At 41.3% G+C, this 13,662-nt stretch overlaps 1 protein-coding gene across 1 annotated transcript; it reads right to left on the bottom strand.

Annotated features, from left to right (window-relative positions):
- Positions 1-1,949: 1,949 nt before the first annotated feature.
- LOC139578330 (repulsive guidance molecule B-like) lies at positions 1,950-12,668 on the bottom strand. Its single transcript, XM_071405765.1, has 3 exons — positions 12,423-12,668; positions 9,030-9,541; positions 1,950-3,653 (listed from the first exon to the last, which is right to left on the bottom strand). The coding sequence occupies exons 1-3, from the start codon at positions 12,514-12,516 to the stop codon at positions 2,955-2,957; spliced, it is 1,305 nt and encodes a 434-aa protein (XP_071261866.1). The 5' UTR covers positions 12,517-12,668; the 3' UTR covers positions 1,950-2,954.
- Between the last annotated feature and the right edge of the window lie 994 nt (positions 12,669-13,662).

The following is a 13,662-nucleotide window of genomic DNA, read 5'->3' as shown; positions in this document are numbered from 1 at the left end:
CTTATGTCAATCCTTTACATAACGTAAGTCTACATGTGTGTACCATTCTGAGCATGCAAGACATCTATTCTAAAGGAACATCTTTTTTACAGAAAAAATATTTTGTAAACGTATTTATTTATTTTTTATCTTCTAACCTAATTTGTGTACTGGCTTGTCAGATGTTTAAATGTTTCAAGTTTTCACTATTCTGAGCCCGCATGTCAGTTTTAGTGGCAGTAGTCATGCTGTCACTAGTTCTCCCAGATACGAATCAGGACTGAATCTTGAGAATGTTTAACACCGCTAGGAAAATTGAAATTTCATCTCCCCCACCATGTTCACAATCAAAGAACAACATGGACAGTCTTAACGCATCTATTTATGGAATGAAAAATGATAAGGCAACTGAAGTGGGAGGGTTGACAAACGTCATAAAAACAGAAAGGGCTGTATAGTGCAGAAAAAGAACCATTAAAGCGTCAATTGGACCCATATAGCCGTCAGCATGTTAACTAGTGCTCTGCCTGCTCGGCTGCCAAGACAACATATCTTGTGACAGGTTTTACAACCCGACACAATTGACTCTCTTCATATTTTTTCCCCTCAGATGATATAAAAAATAAGGGTGATGAAGCAGGCACCCCAAAAACAAAATTATTTAGGGCATCTGTAGTGTGCTAAGAGTATAATGATAAAATGGTGACGCATTTCATAATTTCCCTGCCCGTCTCCATACCCTTGTGACTCATTGGAGTATCATCTGAAATGTGCATACTAGTATACAACAAATAATGTGAGAATATGGCTTAGCCTACATTGCAAAATGAATAAATACTGGAATAAAATACAGCCAGGGCATGCTGACTAGCTAACTGGGAACATTTATGTATCTAACAATGTCCTGTGCTGTCTGTGGTGTATTTATTGTTTTTAAAATACTGTCAAGCACAGGCCAAACCTTGTTTGAAGCCTAGTCTGGCAAACGAGATCAGATTCACTAGCCAGCTCAGCAGTAAGCTACCATTTACACAGAGACCACACATAAACACCCCCTACCACTGCACACACACACACACACACACACACAAAGAAAGTAGAGCCAGATAGAAGCAGTTAGTTTGGGGACTCTTGAGGAACCCGGCAGGGAATCGGTGGGATAATAACCATGGCAGGTTCTGTATGCAGGAAGAGGGCACCTATAGCCTACAGACTTGGAAAACCTGGATTATTACCATAATATAACCATTGACTATGCTTCTATGAATGGTACTTTCAGAGTGCTATACACACACCCTTCTGTTAACCATATTTTGTAGTTGCCAGTTCAGGAATAGCCTATAAGCCCCTAACAAAAACAAAATGAGGTTCTCTCCTCGCTTGGAGAGAAAACAGTGTCTCTCACTATTTGTCAAATTCAAAATTATTTGGCATAGATCTTGGCATTTAAAAAAATAAAATAAATACTAGTTACCCTATTGGCTTAATCTAAATTAATTTCAGAACTGCTTAAATGTAGATCTCCATTTAATCAACAGGAAAGTGGGCTGGACGGCCTAGAGGGAAAGCCATCAATATCTCTGGCTTGTTCAGTTGGCAAGTAAATCCCTTCAACACGGTCCACGACACAAATGTTCCCCTCGTTCAACACAACCTGAACACCTAATGCCTTCATTTTAAATATATCCAGGGTGTTTTTCGAAAGTGTTTCACTTTATCCGAAACTGAGAACTGGGTCTTATCCATCAGTGGTGCAAAGGCTGTGGCAGTGACAATTTCTTATGTGTTTTATCCCACCAATTATAGGCATTTTTATTCGTTTCACTCAGAAACAGTCAATGGCCTATGCTAAATCCAAAATACAACCATTTAGGAAAACTCAGAAAATGGACAGATTTGCACTAGCAAAACCCATCTAGTGCAGTACAGCATTGAAAGGTGGATGGAAAAATACCAAACAAACTAAGCCGTGGTGTCCAACACTTTTTAATATGGAAGATGACAGATAAGGTAAAACACATATTAGTTAACATTTCATACAAGAATTTAAAAATACCTAACTAATCACAACAATAAAACATATTACAGTTAAAACATCTATACACAGGCAAATGTACACAATATAAAACATATATATACACTCTTTCAATATATTATTATATAGAGATTTTGTTTCTTTACCTTTAAAAACTGGAAGCCAAGCAGCTTGAAGAGGGAGTGTTTCACCTAACTGATAACTATCACACTTGGATGCAGTGAAAAGTACTGAGAATATCACACTGAAACCAAATACATATGGATAGGTAGTGTTTTCATTTAGTTGTTGGATCATCCCATTTAAGAAACATACATATTTTCAGTAAATATGGCAACACAGAGGAACTAAAAGTGGAGTGTTAACTGTTAGGTGCCAAATGATGATACTGTAAAGATATTGTGTCTTAAATTTCCACAAAGGTCTCGAAACTATAATAGACCATTTTCACAATCTTAAGCCTGATAGGCCTACTTTCTATGATTACGATGTCTGGCAGGGTTGTGTGCATCGTGACGTATTCCCAACAAACATTAAATATTTACAAAGATTATTTTTGATAAGCTGCCTTACATCCAGGCTCACAGACGACAACAACAGTGTTATGATGAATTTCACATTTCAAGCATCCTGTAACTGTCTTAATCCAATTTACAAACAGTGTGAAAATGGAAAGAGCAATACGCACTTAACCATCGACAGATCCCACATGATTGCGTGCATTCAGATTCATACTCAATTAAGTGGCAGATGCTGGCAGCCATCATGTATATGGGGGACAAGAAGCATTGGGATCCTTTTTGAGTGTTAAATCCTTCAAAATGGTTCAGTGACAGGAAAAGAACCACAACATTCACAAATGCAAAAGAGAAACATCTCTGACTTCTAGGCACTCTGTCCTCAAGCTGGGGTCACTTCAACTTTGAGTCCTATTTTCCCATTACAAAAGCAGCAGAACCAGGAGCAGGAATGTGACCAGACTGGGGGTGGCTGTAGCCAGCATGTGTGGCCCCCCTCTGTTGAGTTGGACACGAGGAGTCCTCGGAGAGTTCTGCTTCAGTTTGCTGGGAGGAAGGGCCTTCAGATCCTCCAGTGCCCCGTAGGCTGCCATGGAGAACTCAGGGTCCCCCGTGGTGAGCAGGTCAAACACACAGGACTGGAAGTACACGTCCTCCACCTGCAGGGTCTCCCTGCACTTGGCTGTGGCATGCTCCACTGTGTAGATCTGGTGTGGGGGCAGGAGGGGCCCCAGCTCGGGGTTAGACCCGGAGCCTGGGAGGCGGGGGTGAAGAGGCTGGCGCCCCAGCATGTGCTCCTTGATGAGCTCGTTGCGCGGGCATCCATGCAGACAGAGCTGCAGCCCACTGTTCTCCTCAGAAAAGTCAAGGGTGTCCTCCGGCATGCGGATGGCAAAGGTAAGGTAGCGGCCCACCCGGCGCACTATGATGGACGTCCCGATGTAGCGGGCCTGGATCTTCACCAGGCGACCCCCGGAGTCGCCCTTCTCTACGATCCACAGACTGCCGCCCTCCCCGCCACTCCGTGTGCCATCCTGGAAGGCAGAGGGTAGGTCCTCTGTGGTGGCCTGGTACACCTTCTGCTCCGTACAGCCATGGTACGACTTGAAGATCACCGTTATCTGGAAGACACAAACAAAGAGATGCCAGTGAATGAAAGTCCATTCCTGATTTAAAACTTCTTATGGCTGGGGGTAGTATTGAGTAGCTTGGATGAATAAGGTGCCCAGAGTAAACTGCCTGCTACTCAGGCCCAGAAGCTAAGATATGCATATTATTAGTAGATTTGGATAGAAAACACTCTGAAGTTTCTAAAACTGTTTGAATGATGTCTGTGAGTATAACAGAACTCATATAGCAGGCAAAAACCTGAGAAAAAAATCTAACCAGGAAGTGGGAAATCTGAGGTTTTTAGGTTTGCCTATCCAATATACAGTGTCTATGGGGTCATATTGCACTTCCTACCTTTGATGATCTTCATCAGAATGCACTCCCAGGAATCCTAGTTCCACAATAACTTGTTGTTTTGTTCGATAATGTCCATTATTTATGTCCAAGTAGCGACTTTGTTAGCGCGTTTAGTACACACATCCAAACGCTCGTGCAGGTCCAGGTGAACGTCGGACGAAAACTTAAAAAAGTTATATTACAGTTTGAATAAACTTGTCAAACTAACTATAGAATCAATCTTTAGGATGTTGTTATCTTAAATATTCAATAACGTTCCAACCGGAGAATTCCTTTGTGTCTGTAGAAGTAATGGAACACAAGTGGATATAATTTGGAATGCGCGTGACTAGGACCTGGCACTCTGCCAGACCACTGACTAAAACAGCTCCCATCCGGCTCAACATCACAGTAGAAGCTTCATTCAACGCTCTACAGACTGTTGACATCTAGTGGAAGGCGTAGGAAGTGCAAACAGATCCATATCCCACTGGGATTTCAATAGGCGATGAGTTGAAAATCGACCAGCCTCGGAATTCCCACTTCCTGTTTGGGTTTTTGCCTGCCATATGAGTTCTGTTATACTCACAGACATCATTCAAACAGTTTTAGAAAAGTCAGAGTGTTTTCTATCCAATAGTAATAATACTATGCATATATTAGCATCTGGGACAGAGTAGGAGGCAGTTCACTTTGGGCACGCTATTCATCCAAAGTGAAAATTCTGCCCCCTATCCCTAAGTTCCATGTATAATACTTGTATCTTTTATCAATGTTTATTATGAGTATTTCTGTAAATTGATGTGGCTCTCTGCAAAATCACCAGATGTTTTGGAGGCAAAACATTACTGAACATAACGCGCCAATGTAAACTAAGATTTTTGGATATAAATATGAACTTTATCGAACAAAACATACATGTATTGTGTAACATGAAGTCCTATGAGTGTCATCTGATGAAGATCAAAGGTTAGTGATTCATTTTATCTCTATTTCTGCTTTTTGTGACTCCTCTCTTTGGCTGGAAAAATGGCTGTGTTTTTCTGTGACTAGGTACTGACCTAACAATCAGATGGTGTGCTTTCGTCGTATAGGCTATTTGAAATCGTACACTGTGGTGGGATTAACAACAAGTTTATCTTTAAAATGGTGTAAAATACTTGTATGTTTGAGGAATTTTAATTATGAGATTTCTGTTTTGAATTTGGCGCCCTGCACTTTCACTGGCTGTTGTCAAGTTGATCCCGTTAACGGGATCTCAGCCATAAGAAGTTATTAATTGGAGGAAATTCAATTAACATCTACCCTTCTACTCTTTCAATAGTACTGCATGAAGGTAAAATCTTTTGAAAGTTGTGTTCTGTATACCGGTACACAGATTACTAATAGGTCTACTAAGCAGCAGAACCATCAGAAGCATTCAAAAGGTGTAATACCATGTTGAGCCACAGTATGTCAGCAGGACCTTCACTTTTTATGACATGGGGAACAGTTCATTTCAAAGTTTGAAAACTCAAATTCCTGTCTTTACTTGGAAAAGGTATAAAACTATTGTGTAATCTGAAGGAAGGAAAGCACCGTGAGCAGAAATATTCATTATGCTCTTTATTTTACAGTAAATATGGACTAGAAAACATCACTAACACATAGATGATGTCTTGGCCCACCAATTTAGAGATAATCAACCCCAAAGAAACAACTAGGCCTTCTCAATATGTGCCTTCTAAAACAAATATCAATGTAAATGTCATAAACCATTGCATATGTATGGCTCCATACTTTTTCTTGAGAGAGTGCAGGATCAAACAAACCCAGCTGTCTGATAGACCCATAAATCAGAAATACCTTCCACTACAACTGCCACAGGGTCTGGACAACTCTGGAGTCATGTCTAGATTTTTTGTAGTAGGCCGACATTTCATCAAAGCTGTTCGTAAAAGAGGTGGCTATGGTTAACTTTACAGTTACGGGGATACCGTTTTTGATGAACGATTTCCTTTCTCTACTGTAACAGTTGAAAATGACCCCATTTCAAGCGGACGGTGAGGGCATGCGGGTGTTGGCACCGGCGCCCTGACTTACAGCTTTGTATTTTTCCCCTCATATGCACTCAAAACTATTTTAAATAATTGGGTCTGAAATCTGTTCAAACAGTTCTCTTTTTAGTAGTCTTTGGATTACTTTGAAAACGCATATGCAATCTAGCGAAGGTTATTTACTAAAATCCTTGAGGTTCATGGATTTCAACAAACTCTGATATGAAAGAAAGTTGCAGACCACAGTTAGTATAACTTTGTTTTTATAGAATCTAGCCTATATGATTTGGCCTAGGCCAATTTCTATTGGTCTTCTCATAGTCTGGCTAGTCCAAAACCAAATCGTTGGTGCTGTTGCTTGTAATTCACATGGAGCTGAAAATAACAGTACTGATAAAAATAGATTATCTTAGAAAAAAAGCAAATGTGGCAAGGTCGGCTAGCACTAGTAAAATTGATAGGCCTACTTTTTTGTGTCTACCAAGTGTTGTATTCATCTAGTGCATATCTACAAATAATACATTGAGCTCCAAGTATGGTCTTCAGTATAAATATAGCCAAAGAACCAGACTTAAATTCAGATTTCAGGGATCAGATTATATTATGAAAAGCCAAACTCATTCAGTAGAATCAAAAATATGATGCTTCTACCAAAAAACGTAGTTATTTATCCAAATAATTCCATATTTACACAAAAAGATCTGTTAATTATTTGACTAGAGAGCTGAAAAAGGTTGTCCAATTGTGGGAGAGGAAAATGTTTGAGCAAGCGTTAATCACTACCATATGACTACCCATGTGTTAGAGATAAAGCGCTCAAGCATGTCCCTGATCCAACCCCACTGTCACGATAGTCATAATAACTGAACCAAAGCGCAGCGTGATCTGGGTTCCACATCTTTTATTTCTATGTGAAACTCAAAGCAAAACAAAACAATAAATGAATAAATGAAACGTGAAGAAGAATGCAGTGCTCACAGGCACTACACAAAAACAAGATCCCACAAAGGGGAAATGGCTGCCTAAATATGATCCCCAATCAGAGACAACGATAAACAGCTGCCTCTGATTGGGAACCATACCAGGCCAACATAGAAATATAATTTTCTAGATGACCCACCCTAGTCACACCCCGACCTAACCAACATAGAGAATAAAAAGCTCTCTATGGTCAGGGTGTGACACCCACTGAATGACCCAGTCTTTCCACTAGTGTCTGGAAGAGGAAGGTCAGAGGTAGGGTCCCTGGAGGCAGTAGAGACAGATTGAATCCTAACTTGAGATAATATTTCTATATATTGAACCATCTCCCTTTGACTTCAATGTATGACATACAGTACCAGTCAAAGGTTTGGACATACCTACTCATTCAAGAGATATCTTTATTTTTACTATTTTCTACATTGTAGCATAATAGTGAAGACATCAAAAACAATGAAATAACACATATGGAATCATGTATTAACCAAAAAAGTGTTAAACAAATCAAAATATTATGTACATTTTATATTCTTCAAAGTAGCCACCCTTTGCCTTGATGACAGCTTTGCACACTCTTGGCATTCTCTCAACCAGCTTCATGAGGAATGCTTTTCCAACAGTCTTGAAGGAGTTCCCACATATACTGAGCACTTGTTGGCTACTTTTCCTTCACTCCGCGGTCCAACTCATCCCAAACCATCTCAATTGGGTCGAGGTCGGGTGATTGTGGAGGCCAGGTCATCTGATGCAGCACTATATCACTGTACTTCTTGGACAAATAGCCCTTACACAGCCTGTAGATGTGTTGGGTCATTGTCCCGGAGAAAAACAAATGATAGTCCTACTAAGCGCAAACCAGATGGGATAGAGTATCGCTGCAGAATGCTGTAGTAGCCATGCCGGTTAAGTGTGCCTTGAATTCTAAATAAATCACAGACAGTGTCACCAGCAAAACACCCCCACACCGCCTCCTCCATGCTTCATGGTTGGAACCACACATGCGGAGATCATCCGTGCACCAATTCTGCGTCTCACAAAGACATGGTGCTTGGAACCAAAAATCTCAAATTTGGAATCATCAGCCCAAAGGACAGATTTCCACCGGTCTAATGTTCATTACTTGTGTTTCTTGGCCCAAGCAAGTCTCTTCTTATTATTGGTGTCCTTTAGTAGTGGTTTCTTTGCAGCAATTCAGCCATAAAGGCCTGATTCACGCCATCTCCTCTTAACAGTTGATGTTGAGATGTGTCTGTTACTTGAGCTCTGTGAAGCATTTATTTGGGCTGCAATCTGAGGTGCAGTTAACTCTAATGAACCTTTCCTCTGCAGCAGAGGTAACTCGGTTTTCCTTCCTGTGGCGGTCCTCATGAGAGCCAGTTTCATCATAGCGCTTTATGGTTTTTGCAACTGCACTCAAAGTTATTGACATTTTCTGGATTTACTGACCTTCATGTCTTAAAGTAATGATGGACTGTAGTTTCTCTTTGCTTATTTGAGCTGTTCTTGCCATAATATGGACTTGGTCTTTTACCTATTAAGGCAATCTTCTGTATACCACCCCAACCTTGTCACAACACAACTGATTGGCTCAAACGCATAAAAAAAAAAAAGAATTCCACAAATTACCTTTTAACAAGGCACACCTGTTAATTGAAATCCATTCCAGGTGACTACCTCATGAAGCTGGTTGAGAGAATGCCAAGACTGTGCAAAGCTGTCATCAAGGAAAAGGATGGTTACTTTGAAGAAACTTAAATATAAAATATATTTTGATCTGTTTAACTCTTTTTTGGTTACTACATGATTCCATATGTATTATTTCATAGTTTTAATGTCTTCACAATTATTCTACAACGTAGGAAATAGTAAAAATAAAGAAAAACCCTTGAATGAGTACGTATGTCCAAACGTTTGACTGGTACTGTACATTAAAAGTTCAAGTATCTTTGTTATGATTGAGCCCTAAGTTTTTCAGTGTTTTAATGACATTACTGTCAGCAACATGACCAGATGTGAACCCATAGCACAGCTTACCTTGCTGGTGGCGGTGGCACTGGAGCCCAGGACAACAGGCACGTTAGTCACCTGCACTGACAGGTAGCGGTTATCGATGAGAGGCCATGCCCCCTCCACCTTGCACGTCTGGAACTCGTCGCGGAACGTCCGCAGGTGTGGGTCCCCGAATAATCCACAGTGGGCGTACTTTTCCCCCTGGCCTGCGGGGCCCAAGGCCAGCACACGGCTCTCGTAGTCGCATAGCTCGGACACGGCCGGCCTGGAGGTGCTGGTGGCCTTGGCCGAGGAGGTGGGCCCGTCGCTGGAGCAGTTTTGCTGGGAGAAGAGCTCCTTGATGCGGAACACAGCTGAGTGGTAGACCAGGTCGCCCCTGCAGCTGCGCGCCGTGCGTCGGGTACACAGGGCGTAGGCGCGCAGGGCGATGCAGTAGTCCACATCGGACAGGGAGTCCTCTTGGAGACCACTAGAGGGCGAGGTAGAGGCCACGTACTCCGCATTGCAGCGCTGGATACGACACTGCTGGCAGTGTGCTGTGGGGAGAGGAAACGGTAGGCAGGTGTTACATGTTGATCATCGCTAAAGTTGCCAACAACCCCCCCAATAACAGGTGACCAGAAACATTAGAGGGAAAGTATTTTATTTAGAATTTGAACCATTCATGTGTAAGTCAAAGCGAAGATATAGCTAGGCCTAGTTCATGGTAGTGTATACGAATGTGTTTTGTGTCTCAACTCATTGTAAGAATGAACATTGATAATGAAAAAACTGCGTAACACAACTGTAACGACCATATAATAAAATTTTAAAAAGTCCAATAGAAATCACTCTTATTAGTTTGTTCACTGCCTAATAACTTTGTTATAGTGCATTTTCAGGGTCTAAACACGTTAGCTGTACAGCCTAGCTACGTGCAGCAGGACAGCCAAACTTTTCCACCTATGGAGTTTACGTCAATAAAGAGCTCATTAAAACCCAACTACACCAGCCCACACGGGAATGGTCAGTCAAAACATATTTCCCTCAACTCACCCTCACTGAAATAACACAGTGCTTCACTGCTGGAGGAAGCCAATCTGTGTAGTTTGCTTAAGGGTGTTGAATATGGTTTGGCTGTTGCTGGGTCAATATGGGGGGCATTAAGGAGCATGGCACATGACCACTGTATACGAGGCTGAATTCAGACCCAAGAGGAACTGCACAAAGAGCCATGCTTGTTCAGCATTGAGCAACAGCTGGCCAAAGATGTTGGGAGTGTATACATTTGGCACTTCCTGTGTGAAGTTATTACTCAGTACTGTGCATCTGTCAGTGAATATGTTGGGGGCGACAAGGAGACTATGTATTCCAATGTTTGATGTTTTGAGAATATTATAGTCTTATCTTGAAGCTCTAGATGCCAGGTGCATTTGCATTACATCAACTTATTGCCTGTGCAAGTGTCATAAGATGTCACAGACATAACACACACTTAAATAAACAGCCTCAATAAGACTGAAAACATAAATATAAACAATATTTTTTATCAACATTGAAAGAAGATCTGACATAGGCTAATCAACAAGTCCTCCAAACTGTTTTAAATCCAACGGGCATAATGAACTTGCCAATAATAAAAACATTGAAATATTTTTCCCCAGACAGTTCGAAAAGATCCTTGGTTGCAAACTGTGTGCATACATTCTCTAGTAACTGAAGCCCACATGGGTCTTGGCAACTGTTAATCAAAACTGAGATGAGTGTGAGAGGTCAACTCAGAAGCATTCTACCATCCCTCGTCTGATTTCCGCCAATGATCTCCCTGCAAGCACTGGGGTCACCAAACTCGGTTATGATTGTTCATTTTTGACAATCACGGCAGATAGAGCTATAAACAACCATATCTATCTTTAAAGGCTCTTTATGGCCAGCCTTTGACAAGAGGCAACGTGACAACCATGTGCGGAAAACATGGGAAAGGATTAAGAAGAGAATAGGACGAATTTGCATTTATAACAACATATTTCAATAGGCTTGAGAACAATTTAAGGGAAACAAAATAAACTGAAATAATCTGTGGAATAGAGAATGGCTTTAGTATGTAAACAAGGCAAGCATGGCATATCCAGTTTTATAAGAATGATCATCATCCTGCTATGTACATGTATACACCCAAAATGCACAATAACCTTGTCATAGCAGTCTACCACATTATGGGGAAGTAATAAGTTAACTGGACATGATTAATGGACAATGAATATTCCATGATTATTATGCTGAACTACATTGAAAATGATTCAACTATCACTAACAACATAGGCTACTGTTTTGCAATGCGTAAACGTCGCTAATTGATATCCATTAAATTAGAATTCATGGCGCCCAACTTTATGTGAAGTGTATCTAATGATCTATGGAGAAAAGCATCAACACGTTACACATTCACGTCTCAACGCCCCATTGATTTGTTGACCTTCCCATTTCTACCACTCTTTTGTGAGTGAAACTTGTGTAGGTAATATTATGCGAGTTTTCAAAGACGTTCAAATGTAATTTAAAGTCAAAAAGCAAATCACCCCACATACACACTTTGTTTCGTTAGTTAGATGCATGTTTTGGTAACAAAGCACCCAAACGTCTGACGATGTATCGCGCATGCACACAACAAAGCTCAGGCAAAAAAAAAAGTCTAGTTACTGTACGATGGACACATTCAGAGGCCGAGAAGTCTGACATCATGCCATGCATGGTAACAAATTAAGCATGAACAAAACACCATCTAACGTTTAATTTTACAAGGTAAACTAGTCACGGCATTAACAGTTGGTTAGCGTGTTACGTGTTAAAACGTATTAGCAATGTGTTGCTACTTTGTACAAAAAACATGTTTGAATACAACGTGAATAGGTTATCAAGCCAAATGCTAACGATCTTTATTAGAGGACTTCTACAAGCTCGAACTTTATTCAAGACTTTGTGTGTGAATATAGTATCGATAAAGTACTACGATCGTGAAAAAAAATACATAAATGAAGACTGTTCGTGATTCATGTTACTTGACGGATTTAGCGAATGTAGCTAAAAGTTCGACCGAAGTAGCTCGTGTTGTCTAGCTAGCCAGCTAACTAGCGACAGCAGCCTGTTGGTTCGCGACGATGGCTGCTAGCTAGCCTGGTATAGGCCAATGACTACCGCTATATTTGAAGGTCTAGGCACACAGCAAAAGACCGCTGATGACCGATTTAACTTGTAGCTATTTACAAAACACACTGCCATATTTTAGTTCATAAATATTTAAGAAAGCGAGTTTTTGTGAACAAGTCTGGCTCATCTCGCACCATTTAGCACAGCCAAGAAAGTTTTCCATCATCCATTCGGGGTGCGGGGAAAATGTTTTGCATGCACACAGGAGAACGTATATGAATGTTGCCTTACCTGGTCTGAGCAGCAGCGAAAGTAAAGCCATCGTAAAAGTAATATAATTCCAAAGCTGCCGCTTAGCCAAGTTTTGAGGTCCGCTTCTCCCCATGCCAATCCATTCAGTTAGAATGGAGTTCTTCGACTGCTGCTCATCGACGCTGTAGCTGCGGGAAATTAGACAAAAATTCGTATCTTTCCCCTGCGCTGTCTTTCAAAAGGGGTCTAGTCGTCAGGGCGGCTCTACGTGGGAGGGGTCTAACAGAGTAGACGGGGATCAGAGGTGGTTGTTCGCCAATGAAACACTAATTATTCGTTAACCACTTGATATTTACATAAGCGGTTTGTGGCAATCATGGAACATTGGGACCAAGCCAATGGAAAGTGTTTCTAAAGACAATGAAGGCGGTGCAAAATATTTGTTGTGTAGTATTTGGGAGGGAGTTAAAATAATATGTAGCCGGTCAGGAAAGTGTGATGATGAAAATTATAGTTTTTCTCACATCTAAATATAGCATGATTTTTTTGCAGCCAACGTGATTTCTCTCAAGCCTGAAATAGTGAACCTCTTTCTGTGGATGGTTTGAGATAGGAGTTGTAGCTATGTCCACATAGCATGCCCCTCTGCACTATAACGCATTCAGCTGTGGCAGTTGTCCTGTTTGAGCTCCCTGGGTCTCAACAGAGCTGCGGAGCAAATTGCCCAATGCAAACAATCGTGTTGTTTCTCTGCTCTAAGCATTACATTACTTTCTCCACCCGCTGAAGAAAATTCTCACCCAGGATGACAATGGTGTCATTAATGTCTAGCTTTGCTATTCATGCTAGGTGTTACATGGTAGTAAACGACCCTAGGTTTGAATACAGATGTGTCACATATATCAGCATGAATGCACAAAGGGAGTGAGCTTCAAGATACTTTTGTCACGCTGAAGCTTTGTAAGGAGAGGCAGGTCACGTCATACACGTCCAGAGGTGACCTGTGTTAATGTATGCACACATATGGATTTGCATGTGGAAAATTCTAAGGTAGTGTAACGGATGTGAAATGGCTAGCTAGTTAGCGGTGGTGCGCGCTAATAGCCTTTCAATCGGTGACGTCACTTGCTCTGAGACCTTGAAGTAGTGGTTCCCCTTGCTCTGCAAGAGCCGCGGCCTTTGTGGAGCGATGGGTAACGATGCTTCGTGGGTGACTGTTGTTGATGTGTGCAGAGGGTCCCTGGTTCGCGCCCGAGGGGACGGACTAAAGTTAAACTGT

This window comes from Salvelinus alpinus, chromosome 6, assembly GCF_045679555.1.
Source record: "Salvelinus alpinus chromosome 6, SLU_Salpinus.1, whole genome shotgun sequence".
NCBI lineage: Eukaryota > Metazoa > Chordata > Actinopteri > Salmoniformes > Salmonidae > Salvelinus > Salvelinus alpinus.
The sequence above is the reverse complement of the archived record's forward strand: the minus strand, read 5'-3'. Positions and strand labels throughout refer to the sequence as shown.

What these genes read in the sequence shown, in the direction of transcription:
- LOC139578330 (XM_071405765.1), bottom strand. Translation starts at nt 12,516, where the DNA reads ATGGGGAGAAGCGGACCTCAAAACTTGGCTAAGCGGCAGCTTTGGAAT. An exon ending in TTCGCTGCTGCTCAGACCAG is followed by an intron (nt 9,542 to 12,422) that starts GTAAGGCAACAT and finishes CTCTCCCCACAG; the next exon opens with CACACTGCCAGCAGTGTCGT. An exon ending in GTGCCACCGCCACCAGCAAG is followed by an intron (nt 3,654 to 9,029) that starts GTAAGCTGTGCT and finishes TGTGTCTTCCAG; the next exon opens with ATAACGGTGATCTTCAAGTC.